General features: G+C 36.6%; 1 protein-coding gene across 2 annotated transcripts; it reads left to right on the plus strand.

The window, feature by feature from the left end:
- Positions 1–8,765: 8,765 nt before the first annotated feature.
- Positions 8,766–16,568, plus strand: LOC124414577 (pro-resilin-like). 2 transcript variants are annotated; one of them, XM_046895551.1, is made up of 4 exons: positions 8,766–8,800; positions 12,054–12,260; positions 15,319–15,649; positions 16,274–16,568. In XM_046895551.1, the coding sequence occupies exons 1-4, from the start codon at positions 8,780–8,782 to the stop codon at positions 16,522–16,524; spliced, it is 810 nt and encodes a 269-aa protein (XP_046751507.1). In that variant the 5' UTR covers positions 8,766–8,779; the 3' UTR covers positions 16,525–16,568. The 2 variants fall into 2 exon arrangements, with proteins under 2 accessions (XP_046751507.1, XP_046751508.1); XM_046895552.1 differs by having other exon boundaries at positions 15,319–15,634.
- Positions 16,569–17,412: the final 844 nt, after the last annotated feature.

Below are 17,412 nucleotides of genomic sequence, written 5' to 3' on the forward strand. Positions count from 1 at the left end.
TTATTCGTCGAAGAAACAAACATTACAAGCACACTGCTTCGAGAAAAAAGGGAGGACCGATGACGTAAGTTGGATCAAATTCGAGGAGTCTGGATCTTACTCTCCGAGTTTGCACGTGATGTAAACGTGAGAGAAAAAAAAATTACTGAATTTCCTCGAAATATTTATCGAACAGTGTGAGGCCCCCTTGACCCTCGGGCTGTGTAGGAAGTTCAAAGCACGGGGGGTGAGGGAGAGCAATTAATTGTACAAACAAATGAGTGATTGCAACGATGGAATAATAACACATCGAACGAAAGAGGAGGAGATAAAAAATGAAAAAAGCGAAATCCTGTGACCAGAAAAGGACCGAGAGCTTTTCACTTTCAAGGACATCAGCAAGGGGGGATGAAAAATTGCGACATCGAAATTTCTGCAACGATAAGGACACTTATGAGAAAGAATTGACAGAAGAATCGAGTCCTTGGAAGCACAGTATACATCAATGACTACCTTGAAGTTCATGACTGAGCTTTTTTCAGGATCTATTAAACGACTAACCGAAATAAGTCTGAGTGATATGATTTTTTGTCACGTCAATCGAACATATTGAGAAGTTGTTTAATCACAGATATCTAAAAAAGCTCTGTTTTAAACAAGATTTATCAACTATTTATTCAGTCTCACGATCTGTCACGTGACGGTAATCATACGCCAAAACCTTCCAATGTCACTTCACAGGATGATGAACAGTGGCGAGAATTTAAAGGATGAAAAATCCTTCCTAGCTGCAACCCCTCAACGCTTGAATAATTTTTCTCTGACAAAAAGAAAAAAAAAAAAAAGAAAAAGTAGAAACAGATTGTTCGGTGAACTTTAGTTTGAAAAAATTACAAGTGAACGATGATTTCCGGTGCCTGTTTCATGCCACGTTTGTGCTTCGAGACCCGGTTTCTACCCCGCAGAGTTTGAATGCAGGACGAATTAATGGACAGCCCTCTTTCACCCTTGTCTATACCGAAATAGACAACTGACAGTCGACTGCCACGCAATCAATAAATTTCAGCTATCTCTACTGATCAACGTCGATGCCTTTGACACGGATCATTACGGTACCCCACATTCCCTAATTTATCATCGCAGTGACAATTCCAATTCCGGATTGGACGTGAGAGTAGGTTAGTAGAAGGCTTAACGATAGTAGAACATTGAATGTCTATTAATTTGAAGAAATTTGATCAGCTTCATAATTTCTTGTTGTGTTAACAGTGGATTTTCACTTGAATGAGTTGAAGTTATGGGGTTGCCTATTTGTAGTGAGACAGAAATTGTAAGATGATTTACAAATCTACGTTAACCGGTTAACTGGCAAAATGGTAATGTCAAAAAATAAAGCGAATCACAGAATATTTGGAATGTAGGGATTTTTTGAGTCGCTGAATCGATTTTTGGAGGTTAATAATACGATTTTAGAACTCCCAACCCCTATTATGTGGGTTAGTTTTCCAATTTTTCCAATTCATCAGAAAACGTTTTCAAATTTTTAAATTGAAGCAATTGCAGCAAATATTCTAATTTTGTATACTAGTCTCAACCCCTAAGATCGGGGATGAGGGTGAATTTTTCAATTCATTTGATACCTTCTGAGTTTCAATTTCTCCTCTATCGTATTCAAATTGTTTGTACTGATGGTTTTTTTGTGATTTTAATTTTATCACAGTAATTATTTTTTTATCCATCATCCCTGAAAGTGAAAATATGTTTTTAGGGCTGGATTTTATATATATTTCATATTATTTTTATATATTTCATATTATTTTTTACTAACCATACTGAGTCCACCATATCGAATTTTTAAATTTGGACTACAGAGGCGTAATCAGTTACCACAAAAACCCCTGTAAAAAGTTTTTCCGAAATCTCTGTAATATATAAACATTTGTAACTATTTCGGGTCCGCCATTTTGGATCCACTATATCGAATTTCGCAATTTTATTGCCAGATTCAGATTCAGTGACCTCAAAAATCATTGTACACCAAGTTTTGTTCAAACTTCTTGAAAAACAAGAAAGTTATTTGATTTTATCGTCTATAATGCATAAGTAGAATTGATACAACTTTTTTTTCAATCATATATATGATACACTGCCAGTCAACCGGTTGAGAAAAAACGGTTGCAGTTCAATTTCAGGATCATCCGTTGAATCATTTTTCCGAAATTCAGGATAAAAGCCAATTCCTTACCTGCAAAGCTTGACAATTTCTATGAAAAATTGTGTTTTTTTTTTCGAAATAGCCTTTCATCGCAAATTAAACATGAGGACGAAATTTCGAGGGACAGAGGCTGCTGGCTTCTGTCACACGTGGGTGAGTGCCTGGGATCGGGTATCGATAATGAAAATGGATGCGTGGCTTTCCCGACGGAGGGAACCGAATTGATAATAGATTATCGTCACGCGAGCTATTCGGAATCAACGGATATAAATGTCACCACGTTGAACCCGAAAAGACGCGTATTCGAGTCTTTTTCTCTCAAAAAATTCACCTAATTTGTAAGAAAAGAAAAAAGAAAATTAGAAAAAAAGGTTAAAAATCGGCAAGGAATTCGGCTCATTTTTCCCATTTCTTCGCGTCACGTTTTTTACTAGTTTCACTTGCTCGTATAGTGTTTGAAATTTTTTATAAAATTGAAATTGAAACGCTATTGCTTTTTGCGAAATAAGACAGCATATCAGTTAAGGGGTTAGGCCACTCTAGAGGCCGAAAAATAAGCTGTTTTGTGATTTGTCTTTTGGAAAAGTGTAAAATAAATCGAGTTGACAAAGTCAAAAGTTTGTCGTACATTTGATTGACCGTAAAACATAATTTTCATAGAATAATTTATTGAAAAATAGCGGTTTGGCAGAGTTTTTCCGATCGCCGCTCTATTTTTTAAGGGTCCACGGCCGTACCAACAGTTTCTGTAAATTTTGAATTTTTACGAATCACTAATTTTTTTTTTTTTTTTTCACTGTGCATAACAACAGCTAGAGAAGTACGTAAGATTTTTTTATACATTGATTTTTGTCCGAATGCTACACTTCCAAAGTAAAATTTATAAAATTCACAGAAAATTATTAATAACAAATGAACGCTGCCGTATAAGGAAAAAAAAAAAAAAAATTCCTCAACACTTTCTTATACAGTACATTTTTCAAGATCTAGTTAAAATTCGAACTGAATTGGTTAAAAATTCTCCGAGTTATCGGTACAGTCAAATTGAAAAATGCAGTTTTGAGATAAACGCCTTCAAAGTTTTAAATTACAGAAAGTCGTGAAAAATTTTTTCATGTAACTTCTGAGGTTCGTAATACTTGTGTGAATAATTAACTCTGTTGTCAATGGAAAAAAAAAATGTCAACCCCCACCCCTCCTCTCAGTTGTTCGCGCGAGGCAGTTTGAAAAACAAGTAATCAGAGATATTTTCCGGTCACAATTTTTTCGGATATCATTATTCAGGTCCTAAGGGATCACTTAAGACAATTGAAAAAAAAAAATGTTTCAATGCTAAGAACTAGAGGGCAGGCGGGTGCCGTTCGAGGCTCCGATAATTGCGAGCGCACGAATTTGGGCAGATAAGTTTCGGCAGTGAACGAGTGCGGACGAGCGTGTTTCGTTACCCACCGTACACTCGTCAGGTCTCTCTATATATTGGGTTCACCATCTTTTATGGTGTTCCATGTGTCAGGCTGCATTAGCACAAGGGCTCGTCTCTTAAAGCTACTAGCCAATGGCTCGACTAGCTCACCAAGCTACTCAAGGGGCATCACCTGGACGAGTCACGTGATCTGCTCGCGGGAGATGATGATCTCAGGATCATCCCTTCGGGGTTCACCCCTAAGAACCCCTGGCGGAGGGTGCAAGCTTAAGTGGGGTGTAATTTGATATTAAGACCGTCACTCCTACGTTGATTAGATTGAAGTAAAAAAGCTTTCTTAGGTAGCGATAATTGATCGAGATATTAAGATTGATCTCTGATGGTCCTCACCTTGATCTATTCATATGAGATGCGGTTTCTGATCGATAAACAGAATTTTTTCACTATCTGGCTTGCTCCGGCTTTTCCCTCTACTTCGTGAGGTTTTTTACGCCCGAGAAAGTTATAGTTCACTAAATAACCCGCGAAATTACTCTGTTCTTATTTGAAATCCTCACTCTTTGAGGTATAATTCAATAAAACAGATTTATAAAATAATAAAACAAGATTTTCATATTAATGGCATAGGTTTTCAGAACTGAAAAAAAAATCAACAATCAAAAATCTTCAGCTCGCTGATCGTTATTCCATCGCATCACATTTCAAAATCTTATCGATCACTGTATAGTAAATTTAATAGAGATCAGTTATATCCAATATTTGGTACGAAATTTCGATTGCATCGAAAATATTGAATATATATATTAGGGTGGCACGAAAAAACCGACTATTTTTTTTTTGAATCTCGTGTGACAAAATGTTAGTTTTTGATGTTTTAAGAGCCTACTCCAAAGGACAACTCAAAAAAAAAAAAAAATTTAAGAGGTCGCTCCAAATTTTAAAAAATGCCAAAAATCGTCAAGAAATTAAATTAAAAAAATTGTATTTTCAGTATTTTGTTTGATTTTTAATTCATATCGCGGTGTATTGTTATCGATTCTTTCTGAATAAATTAAAGAAAAAAAATGTATGAAATTTTAATATGAATATGAAAAGGTCGCTCGAAAAGATCTAAAGAAATGCACCAAAAAATTTAAAATAAATTATCTTTCGAAATTCAAATTTTGAACTGAAACTTTCGGAAACTTATTTTTTTTTTTGTCTATAAAATTATACCGTAACTATAAAAAAAAATTGTTTTTTTTTCAATCGATTTTTGACGATTTCTGACGTTTTAAAAAATGTGGAGCAACCTCTTAAAAATTTTTTTTTTAACTGTCCTTCGGAGTGGGCTCTTAAACATCAAAACCTAACATTTTGTCACACGAGACTCGAAAAAAAAAAAAAAAGTCAGTTTTTTTGTGCCACCCTAATATATATATTGAAAAATTCCTATTTTTTTTTCTCTCTGTTAATCATAAATTTTCTTGCACTTCACAGAGGGAGAAACAGAAGCCCAATTTTCCCTTCGCCATTGCAGCACCGCAGAGAACTTTTCGAGGTGTGAAGAAGATGGTTCCGGGTTAGCTTGAACGGGTTAATTTATTACGTGTACGAAAGTCGGTTAATTACCGGCGGCGTTCTCCCGCGTAATAGTTATGTGTTATAGCCACACAAGAGCGTGCAGTGGTTGAGTGCGTTAGTTGAACACATCCACGTTCACTATTCAGACCGGGAACTCGAGAGCAAGACGAGGATCCAGCGATTACAATGCCGCAATCGAGAAAGCTGCTATTTTTAGGGATTTATCTGGAGATAAAAATTAGTGCGGCTTCTCAACGTGATTAGAATCCTCCCACTTCAGATTCCAGCGTATTTCGCGTAGGAATATCCGCGCAAAAGGAATCCGAAATCGTAACTGAATTGTGTAATCCAGCCAATTAACGACTTGAAATATTTTTTTTTTTTCTTCAACTAATGGACAACCTTCTTAATAATCGCAAGATCAAAGGTCATCGAATGCTTCAACGTATTCAATTCATCCGTCAAACTAACCGAAGATTAATTCAAAACTCTAGACAATCGTTTCTAATTCGATAGAATTTGATGACCGTAACGTTGATGTTAACGTTGAAACAAACGATGATGATGATGATACTGATTAAAAGTTTCGAGTATAAAATATGAACCGAAAAATTTACAAATTATACAATAACAAAAACATATTTCGGATGAAAGAAGAAGATTAGAAAAAAAAAAAAAGAAATAGTCCAGCTAATTAAACCAGTGACTGTGAATTCGTGAGAAGAATCTTTCATCGAGATGATTATCCGAGTATGAAACAATGGCAAGATAAGGAGAAGAGAGAAAAAAACAAGTAGAAAAATTCTTTACGAGTCGTTGAAAGACAATTATTATTAATCACTTCTTTCGGCTGTGAGGTGTTACGAAAGAGGTGATTTATTTATTTATTTATTTATTTTTTTTTTTGTCGCTTTATATTCTCTTGTCTCAGTGCAAGATGGGCTTAATTTTTTTTTCTTTTCCTACCAAAGATCGTTTTCTAAGCGATATTATTTAAACCCATCAAGGTTGGAGAAGCGACTCTGTGGAATGCGAGTAGAAGAGGTTTGGCAATTCCTGAAATCCTGACGTTAATTAGCGCCGGCTGGTCTCCGTATATCAAACTGTCGCTTGAGCAGCAGCATACGTGGAGCGATACGAGCATAACAGAAGCACGCACGCCAGATTAGCCTGAAACAATGCACGGCCTGAGTGTACACAGATCGGTCAACAATTGGTGCAATAGCATTCGGTCATTGTGGTTGACCAGCCAAAATTTCCGCTACCCGAGTCAGAATCCGGTTATCACTCGAGCGATCCCTTCCCTGAGCGAAATCCGTTCCGCTCTGAACTCGCAAAATAGCGTCACAGGCACGCTGAATGGATTTGTTTTGCGTCAGGTTGTTAATCGGCGATGAGTCGAATTTTGCACAGCGATATTCGCGAATTGAATCGAATATCGGACCTGAAAAAAAAATCCGTTCATTACTTTGGCACCTGGACGAGACACGTGGTTTAAGTGAAGAGAAGGTCTGTGTTTGGAGATAAAAATCTACAAAGCCAAACAAAGCCGTTCGGAATATAATTAGTCGTTGTTAAAACTCAGTGAAAGCGTTTTCTCGCGAATTTCTGAGCAGAAGTTCTTCGGGAAGTTATACGATGTTCAGCCACTTTGAAATTCAAAATCCCCGATTTTTTGGACGGGAAATTTGATCCTAAAAGCGTATTTTTAGCCAATGAGTGATGCGACAGGATATGCAAGGCTGTCGTCCTGCCAAATGGCGATTAGGCGAATTTGCAGCTCGCTGAAAGCCAGCGAAGCAGTTTCGCAAGCAGAGTCATTGGACAGGGTGAAAATGGTGTCAGCGGTGGGATCGACGGCTGTGGATACCCGTTAAAACACGCGTTTGTGTGGCAAACTTTGGCTCCCGACCTCCTCGAGCTCTGATTGCAATTAATTAGCGCGAGCCATGAAACCGTAATTAACGTCCAGGTCGAGCGACGGTGCAGTTATCACCGTACATCGCGGTTTGAAGGACTGAATTCGCGAATTTCGCAGCGCAGATTTGAATCGACTCGAGTCAACCGGGTCCAGATACGAGATCAAACGATCGCGGGGGCGTCTTGAGTCATTTTTTGCCCCATCAGCCTTGACACTTTTTGCCCTTTAAGGAATAATTGGGCAAAAAACCGCGCTCGTAGCGAGCCTTATGCTTCGGACAAAAACCAGTCTTTTTCTCTCTTTTTCGCCGTTGTTTCACTTTCTGAGTAATCGAGGATCGCTTAAATTAACTACGAGCTGGGACGATCCGGGTCGACATTAAATAATGGCCAAGAAATACGGCGTGAGTCACAGTTTTATTGCTTCTTCAAGAAATACACAATTTTTCGAAAAGGGATCAAGTTTCAGGCCTTTTCCAATCTTGCGAGAAGAAAAGTCTGGCATCACGACAGAATTGTTGCTGGAAAACCTGCCACCTTAACTAACCTCGTTTATTTTCCAAAGAAATTAGGATATTCGGAGAAAAACAGCTTTCATTCAGATTAAAGACTAACAGACCTTGAAAATTGGAACAAGTCCAATTCAATCTTTACTAAAACCTCAACGAAAATTGAGTATCTTGGCAAAAACTAGCGGCAATTAATCAACCGGCGGGGTAACCAAGCTTTCATAAAAGTTTTCAACCAAGAAAATCGGATTTTCGTAAAAGAAAACCAAACTAAGTGGTGGATGATATCCTGGATGTGAGACCCGTAGCTGTGAGTCTGTCTGTAAAATCCGTGGGAGATAGAAAGAGAAGAAGGCAGACCTAACAGTGCACAACATAACGTGGGTATACGAATTTCGCAATATTTTGAGGAAGGGAGAGAGCGGATTCTGCAGAAGTTGGATCACACTGGAATTAATTGGTAATTATTCTAGAATTAGCGCGTAGCTCGCACGCATCTCTTCTCATATATACATATATACATACATGTGTGTCAGTGTTTGTATGCTGGGTATAAAGTATATTATAATATAAATAATTCGTTGGCTAGCTGTTGCGGTATAAACGAATAGGACTCGGTTCTTCAATCTCTCTCTTTGTCTCTCCTCGTCTCTCTCTAATGTTCAGAGGATAGTTCAGCCGTGATTCTCCCACGCATCGCATTATGCGCCTGCAAAGCCACACCATGATGTAACAATAAACAGGCTTCAACCATGCGGACAAGCACTATATAAACACACACACACACACACGCACACAGGCATGCTCGCGAATGCATTGTACATCCACGAAACAGCTTTCTCTGGCCGTTTCCTCCAAAATCCACCGACGAACAATGGGAAATAAAGATAGACTTTTCCGCGCGACGCTCTCCGTGCGAACTGGAGCCTCGAAGTCCCCCCACTCCGGGGCCTAACGGGCCCCTGGGCCCCTCTTGGGCCGCAAAACAGCGAGGAGGAAGACGAGGGAGGCAGCCCTGACTGAGAGTATATATACTCTGGCAAGTTTTTTGTACAGCACATTCGACATTTTGTTTGTTCTCGTGTATATCTTGACGTGGATTAGAATTTTTGTGGAAATTTTTTTAGTCGTTTTTTCTTTACATTCATTTCGTTTGGACACTTTGAGATTATGGAAAGAACTGTGCGTCAGGTAATTAACACCTTGATGAATCGAGGCAATTTATTGGCCGAGGGTGTTTATGGTGCGACTAATTTTAAGTGAATGTTCGAACGGAATTTTTTCTATTTTTTAAAAAACACCTGGCGAAATAAGAAAACGTTATTCGATTAGTCACAAAAAGCGTTTTTTACGTTAGATGCGATTTGGACCGACAAGTAATAGACTTGTGATGTAAAGTGATAATATCGTTATATGTGAGGCGTTCCACGCCAAATCGGACGGTTCGAAAAATTTTGATTTTTGATTTCCTCAATTTTTGGACATTTTTTAGTACCCCTCAGAAGAGCATTGCTCGTAAATTTTGAGAATTTATTTTGATTACTTGTTAAAAAAGATATTTAAAAAAATATCAATAATAATAATTGTGTAAAAATCGTTACGCAATTTACGTCTTGAAAGCGTTTTGATTGCAGTATAAATATCGATTTTCATGGTCTGTATTACTGAGTGAATTTTTTTCGACTCTGTCAGCTTTAAAACCGATCATTTAACTTCGTAATTTTTACTTTTTTACTCTTGAAAAAGCGTTGTCGAGTTCATTTTTACTAGTATGGTATAAAAAAATGTGTATCAAACATCCTGATCCGGTGCCTATTTTGAGTAAAAAGAATTTTGAAGGTGAAGAAAAAATTAATTAATCATATGTCATATACTAAAAATTCAATCAAGTCGATTCGAGTGATATAAATGATAAAATAAAATCTCGACTATTATTGATTTTTAAAAATTAATAAAACATTGTAGCACTCATTCATCACATTGGAGCGGGGATAAAATTGCGAATTAAAAGAATTCCGAAAGCGCCGAATTCCGAATTTTTTTGTGGCAAAGCTTGAAGTAAAGAAATCAAACTTTGAAAATACACTAAATTTTTTAATGGTCCAAAGCCCGAGGCTCGAAGTTCCGAAAGTGCGATAATGAGAAAATTAAAAAATCTGAAAAATCGAAATTCGCATTTGAAACTTTCTTGTGTCTTCAAAGTTTTATTTCGGAACTTTTCGGAACTTTTCGAATTCAGAACTTTAAGCTCCCCCCCCCCCCCAAACTGCATCCTCCAACAAGAAATCTTACATTAAATTATTCAAAAACCTACAAAATCGAAATTTGCATTTGAAACTTTGTTGTTTTCTCAAATTTTGATTTCTGTACTTCAAGTTTTGCCAACAAACAACTTAAAACTAGGCGCTTTCGAAACGTTTCAAATTCGGAACTTCAACCCCCCCCCCCCCCCAAACTGCATCCTCCAACAAGAAATCTTACAATAAATTATTCAAAAACCTACAAAATCGAAATTTGCATTTGAAACTTTGTTGTTTTCTCAAATTTTGATTTCTGTACTTCAAGTTTTGCCAACAAACAACTTGAAACTAGGCGCTTTCGAAACGTTTCAAATTCGGAACTTCAACCCCCCCCCCCCCCCCCCCCCCCAAACTGCGCCCTCTAACAAGAAATCATATAATACCGGAGCGCCGGTGGAATCGGAGATTCCAGATCGATGACGAAACGGGAATGGAATAACGGAGAGATTTAGCAGGAGTTACGAGGTAGAATCCCGGGGTTTCCTTCGGTGGACATCATGGCATCGAGCATTAAGCCGAGGCGTAGATAGACCGAGGCAATTGTACCCTGCGTACAATGTAGGAAATCCCTCAGATTATTATGGACTTTGTAATAGGTAATTAGGGAAACACGTGGAAACCGTTGTAGGGATTATGCAGCCGGTAGAATCTGCGCCTGCACAAACCGCCCATCCTGATCAGCACAACGTGCCGTGGTGTGCCTTATACCTTACCCATCGGATAATTGTGCGTACGACCTCGGCAGAGCTCAGCCATTCGCAATCGGCCGATTTAATGCAGCTTAGCCATCCGGCTCAGCTCTAATTAACGCGTTTGTTCAGCGATCGATTCGCCGTCAATTTCCTTAATCCCGTAGGAGAGAAAAAGGTGAACAAAAAGAAAAAAAAAAAAAAAAAAAAAAAAAAAGGTGGGGGTTGAAACTTGGAAGGGTTGATATTTCGAATGAACGATATGTATTGGAATTTCGAAAGAAAGTTAAGAAAAATGAATTTTGGAAATTTTGATTTTTCACTCTACTCAATGATATTTTCGAAAATTAGAATTTCGAAGTATTCGAATTTTGACTACTTTCTTTTCGCACGTTTGAAATTTCGATACATCCGCCATTTGAAATATTCATTGAATTATAATCGGTGGATAAAACAAACAAGACTTACGTTTTATTTATTTATTCTTTTTTATTGAAACCAAATCATATAAATGACGTAACTAAAATATTTTCAACACTTGTGAAATTAATTAGAAGAGAACGATAATTGAAAAGAAAAAGTAAACAATAATAACAGGATATAAAGTATAAAGTATAAATTGTTAGCACATTTATGACTTTTTACAAAAAAAAAAAAAAAAAAAAAAAAAAAAAATCAACGATGTATTCCAGTTCGATGAAATTATTACAAAAAATTTTTTTTCCACTTTTTGGATAGCAATTTTATTACTCTTGCAGTGATTAACTTGGGCTTCAAAATTTTCGCGCGATTTGGCAAAATTTCTAAACCCGTTTCAAACGATTTCTTTCGAATTCGGGATCCGATTTCGGCGTATTTTCGTTTCAAGCTTTCCACGGATCGGTACAAAGGCGATATTATCGCACGCATTAGGGAATCAGCCAGCAGTTCTTCGACTAGTTTCACATCAGCATCACAATCTCTGAAGCTTATACACAATCGCACTATATAGCTATATTGTCGCAGTGTTAATTTTAATTTGTTCGACGAGATACGTGAGCTTCTGAACAACGAGAACTGAGTGTGTAAAAATAAAATAGATACAATGAATGCATCTGTCTTGACTTGGCTTATAAAATTTCGTTCGATTACAAAAATTAACTAAAATAATACAGAAAAGATATAAATAAATAAATAAAACGTTGATGAAATAACTTCAGATTCGAGTAACACAATAATTTTTTCAGTCGAATAAATTCGAATTAATTTAAGCAATTGAATTTGATTTTTTTATTTAAAATTTGTTTTTTTAATTAAGATAAATTTATTTAATTCAATCTCATTCATTTTAATTCATGAAATTCAGTATTTTTTTTTTTTTTTCAGATAACTCTCAATAATTTACTCTAATTTACTTTAACTGAGGTGAAGGAAATAAAATTGGTTTTTTTTTTTCATTTCGATTTTCTTCCGCAGGTGATTCTGACCCTTGCTTTGGGGGTGCTTTTGGCGTTTTGCGAGCCGCCGATAAGCAACCAATATGGTGTGCCGGGAAATTTTGGCGGCCAAAGCAGCCATGGGGTTGGTGGTGGTCATGGGGGTGCGGGAACCGTGACGAACAGCTATGGGGCTCCGGTAAATGGAGGAGGACACGACGCCCACCAGGATTACATCGACAGTCAGGTGAAATATGGGAAATTCTACCGACGAAAATACGTTTTGAAGTGAGAAAAATTGGCGAAGAGTTTGCGATACGAAAATTGAAACTGTTTTGCGAAATCTTTGAACGAGTTTTGGGTCGTTGGTGGAAAAGTTTTCAGTTTCGGTGTATAAGAATAGCATCATTGGAAAAATTGCATCTATGGAATCTTAATTGTTTCGACTGGCAATTTTGTAGTCTTGCATTTCTGATATGAAAATTTTTGATTCTTCTCGAATTTCTAGTACCTAATTAGATTGAACATGTTTCCAACTATATCACGTTTTGAATCTTCACTTTTCTTTTTTTAATTCAATTAGTTGAATTTTTCGGGGTTTTGTTTGAACACTTTGTTTTTTGGATTCTCCGGTATTGAACGATATGATTTTTTTTCTTTTTTTCTTTTAAGGGATAGCTGAAAAGAAATAATTGCAATTTGTCATTTCTCATCGTCATTGAATTAATTTTTGAAGAAAAATTGATACTTTCTTTTTAATTAGAATAAAATTATTATGTTCACAAGCTATAAAAATCTTTTGAAAAAATACACAATCAAAAGATGCCGGGTTGACTATAAGCGAAAGCTCAGATACCGATGAAGCCTTGTTTTAAATCTGTTTAAAATATTGATTTCACTCTACGATGATTTATTTTGTGAAAAAATCTATACAGAATTTACAAAAGCACAAAAACATAGTTGGAAGATTTTCTTGGTAAAACTACCGTCCACTATTTAACCAGATCACTTCACGCCTTGCGAATATAATAATTTGATAACGATTCTCTGGTGATAAAATTGGTAAAAAGTGTCTTATCATTTTCTTAAGGGGACACGTCAGTGAAATTCTAAACCTTTTAAATTTGCTTAAAGCTAGTTCTCATAATAAAGTTCCATAAAACAATTGGTTTTCACTCGGTTCCAATCAGTTATTTTCCACATGTATCCACTTATTATTAAAAAAAAAAAAAACATGAAAAAGTGTTGTTTTTCGAAAAGCTTCTTGCATAGCAATTCCTATAATAAAAATTTGGGACATTCCACAGCCATTGAACCTCTCTGGAGGTCCAATTAATGTAAAAACACGGTTCGGATGAGGAATTCAGTGAACCGAGATTGCATACTTGGAGCAAAGTAGGAACTTCCGCAAAAAGTAGGGCGATAGGAATCGCTGGGGGTGGTTTGCTCGCATACGTCGCGTCGGGGGTGCATGCGAGTGCAGCAAACTCGTGGATTCTTGCATAATGCGAGCATTTAGATTCACCGTAGCGATTGCAGCGACCCGCCGACTCGTGTATATAGACGATAAATGTTTGTCGCGCGTCTAATGCTCTCGGCATGGTGTCCCGATGTTGTAAACCATGGCAACCTGCCGACCCGACCCAACGGCCACAGATAAACCATTTTATGGCCTCGCCGCCGGCTTCCACAATACTGCAGACCTCTTATATGTGTCTCTAAATTGCGAAAAGTAAGTCCCTCTCTTTCTTCTTCCTCTCCGTCTGTACGTGGAAGAGAATCAGGACCATCGCGTCGTTATTGCGTCGAAGAGATTTAAGTCGGAATCGTGTTCACGCGGTTAATGTTCAGGTCAAGTGTCACCTTATCTAATCCAGTTTTGCTCGTCACAGATTTTTACTCACGCTTTGTTCTCTGCATTTTTTAAATTTTCTTCTCTCTCACGTACGTTAATCATTTTTTTTTTTTTTTTTTTTTTTCTTCTGAACGAAAAAAAGTTGATATTTTGACAGAAAACAAAAATTCTCGCGATGTGAATTCTTTTTTTTTTTTTTTTTCTTTTTGGAAACTAAATTTCGAGTAAATTCTTTGGAGTGAGGAGAAAAAAATTCTCATCATCGTCTAAAGGATCTTTGATACGTGTGTAATCTCTAAATTCCGTATAAAAAAAAAAGAAACTGCTTTGAGGTATTCAGGATGAAAAGATGTTATATTAAATGAGATATTACTTTGGTGGAAATAATAGAGAAAAACTTTTCATCTCTATCAATTTAAAGATCTAAAGTAAAGCAGGCATGAAAAGGGTTTCTTTTGTACTTTAATATCGTGACACAATTTACCCTTGTATAAAAACTGGCAAGGGTATAAAAACCTGAGCGAGTAAAGGGGAAGAAAAACCAATAACTGCAACTTGGAGCGCAAAGCTGCATTACGGAAGCTGGAATGACGACGTTTTGCGCTGCAGCTCGAACCCTTTAAGCGGACGAGACGGGACGGGAGATGAAATAATTGAAAAACGGACAAAACTAACGAGAGACAAATTAAAAACTGCAACTCTTTGTTCCACTGGGTTATTCAAAAGCCCGTAAAACGCTTGTGAAAAGGCCGAGTTCATACACGCGCGTTTAAGTCATACACGCATTTTCTTTCATCATTGGTATAAATAAACGCGAACGGCAACAGTTTAACAAAAGGTGGAGGACGAGGATTGAGAAATCCGACTTACTTACAGACCCAGCTATATATACATACATATATACATACATATAATGCTACACTATTACGAGATCCTCGAGTAGCTCTCCATATTCATAGTATCACTGTTACACAGTTCAAAGGCTCCATTCCGAGCTACATATTTTATACGTGCGAATATAAACTGACTAACCCATCCGCTCATTCCCCATTACATTCGGTACGAACGGCTGAAGGATTTATGCCATGAATATAACAGCCAGACGTTTATTAATCAATTTATTATTATCTTCCAAGTGAGAAGGAGGTAAAACTGATTTATGATCCATTTTGTCAGTTCGATAGTTTCAATCATTTTTTATTTTTTCTAATTACTCAATCTATCGTCGATTCGTTATCTGTAATATTCGATCTTAGAATGTGTTTTTTTTTTTTTTTCAGAAAGATTTGTAAGATAACAGCAAGTGTAAGAATGTTTCTTTTATTTTTCAACCTTGTTGAATCAAAAACGACAAGTAGAAATAAAGTGATTTCAGGGAAATGAAGTTTATTAACTTCACGTTTAAAAGGTCCTGTTTTTTTACTTCTTTATTTCTTCTTTAAATCCTCAGCCAAAATCGTACGAGTTTGGTTACGCGGTGAAGGACGCAGCTTCCGGAAATGACTTCGGACGTCGGGAGACCAGCGACGGTGAAACGGTGCGGGGAGAATATCGAGTCCAACTTCCGGACGGGCGTACTCAGATCGTAACTTACACGGCTGATTGGAGGACGGGATTTCACGCTGATGTAAGGTACGAGGGTGTCGCCTCGTATCCCGATCAGTTCACCAACAACAACAACAACAACAACAACAACAACAACGGATATAACGCCGGATACAACGATCTAAGCGTGAACAGTCTCGATACCGGATACAACGGAGCTGGTAATTACAACGGAAGTGATTAAAATTTCTTGGAAGAAGACGCTGAGCGTTCGTTTTAGTCTGAAATCGAAGCAGAGAGTCACTCTGGCGGATTCTATGACGCTTGAAGCAAATCTGCTGATACAAAGTTCCTTGGCTTGTTTATATTTTTACGTATTTATTTCATTGTCAGGTTAAAATTATATTATAGTTTTTCTTTTTTCTCAAATTATTTGAAATCTCTGAAATTACTGGAACTTCTTACCATTCGTTTTGTGAAATCGATTGAATAAATATTTAAATATTTATTCAAAGGATTAGTATTTTGGAAAAGTTCGTGAGATCTTAAGAATTCCGTGAAATCTTTGAAATTACAAGAGAGGCTTGAAATCTGATGAAATTTATTGAAATTCATTAAAATCTCTGAAATCGCAGAAAATTCTTAGTATCCATTCCATGAAATCGTTTGAAATCTTCCGAAATAGTAAAAAATCTTTCAATATCTTAGAAAATTAAATACTTAGGAGCTTCAAGTTTTCAATTTTTGGGATTTGAAATAGTTGAAAATACTTTTCATTAATTTTTTTTTTTTTTTTTTTTTTTTTTTGTTTAAATATTGTCATTCGAATCGTGAGTTATCGAAAGGTATTTAAATTTCAGGAAACAACGGAGGATACAACAGCAACAACAATTATCACGGCAGCAACGGAAATTATAATACAGGCATCGGTGGCAGCAGTGTTAACAACAATTACGCGAGCGGTCAGAACAACAATTACAACGACAATAATTACGATGGAAACAGTTTGAACGGTGGTTACAACTACAACGCGGGATATTCGAGCAACGCGAATAACAATTTCGGTTCAAAATCGCCGGTATCGTCGTACGGAACGCCAGCGTTTCACTGACGGAAAATAATGACATTATAAAACCGTTCAACAAATTCAGTGGATCAAAAAAAATATTTAACAAAAGACGTACCTGTATACCCCGTTCATTACTTTCTTGTAGGTGTAATTTTTTGTATCCATTTTTTTTTTTAAATAAAAATTGTAAAAGAAACACACAAAGAGAAAAAGAAAAAAAAAAAAAAAAAAAAAAAAAAGCAACAACGAGAAGAAGAAACAATATGGCGGAGGATGAACGGCGTGAATTCACCTCAGTTTCAACTTTTCAACTTTCGTTAATTAATTACCCCGCAATTAAAAGCCTTAGATTTTCATACTCGTATGGCACGTAAGCAAGCGCAACGAGATATATAATACATTCCCACGCGATGATCTCGTAATCCTGATACGCAACACACGCGTGGGTATAACGCGGATTATTTATAGTCTTCCACTGGTGAGTCTGTGCATTTTATTGTGCCATTTTTTCCCCTGATCTTTCATTTCACTATATGAATATATATGTATATATATATATATAGATCTGTATAAATATCTATCGTCGTGTAACATCGGGGAAAGTATGAAGAGACCGAAAGCGTTTATTGCTTTGTAGAAAATAATTAATTCCTCCGCACTGAAATACATAATATATGCACACACACACACACAGACACACAGACACAGACTCCTGATTAATTATATGACTTAAATAATAATTAGCATCTTACCCCAGATTCTCTTTGTTTAAAACAAAGATACGATGCTTAACAAAACCTGCAAAAGTTTTATGAGAATTTAATTTTTCTCTTATTTACACTTGTGATTGTCGTCAATTCGTTTGTTTTTTTTTTTTTTTTTTTTTTTTTTTTTTTAGCCTGTATTTTTTATCGGACGTCGCTGTTATTC

This window comes from Diprion similis, chromosome 14 (genome assembly GCF_021155765.1).
Source record: "Diprion similis isolate iyDipSimi1 chromosome 14, iyDipSimi1.1, whole genome shotgun sequence".
Lineage (NCBI taxonomy): Eukaryota > Metazoa > Arthropoda > Insecta > Hymenoptera > Diprionidae > Diprion > Diprion similis.

Coding starts and splice junctions, on each gene's coding strand:
- LOC124414577 (XM_046895551.1), top strand. CDS start 8,780: ATGGAAAGAACTGTGCGTCAG. Junction 12,261..15,318: donor AGGATTACATCGACAGTCAG/GTGAAATATGGG, acceptor TTAAATCCTCAG/CCAAAATCGTACGAGTTTGG. Junction 15,650..16,273: donor AGCTGGTAATTACAACGGAA/GTGATTAAAATT, acceptor TTTAAATTTCAG/GAAACAACGGAGGATACAAC.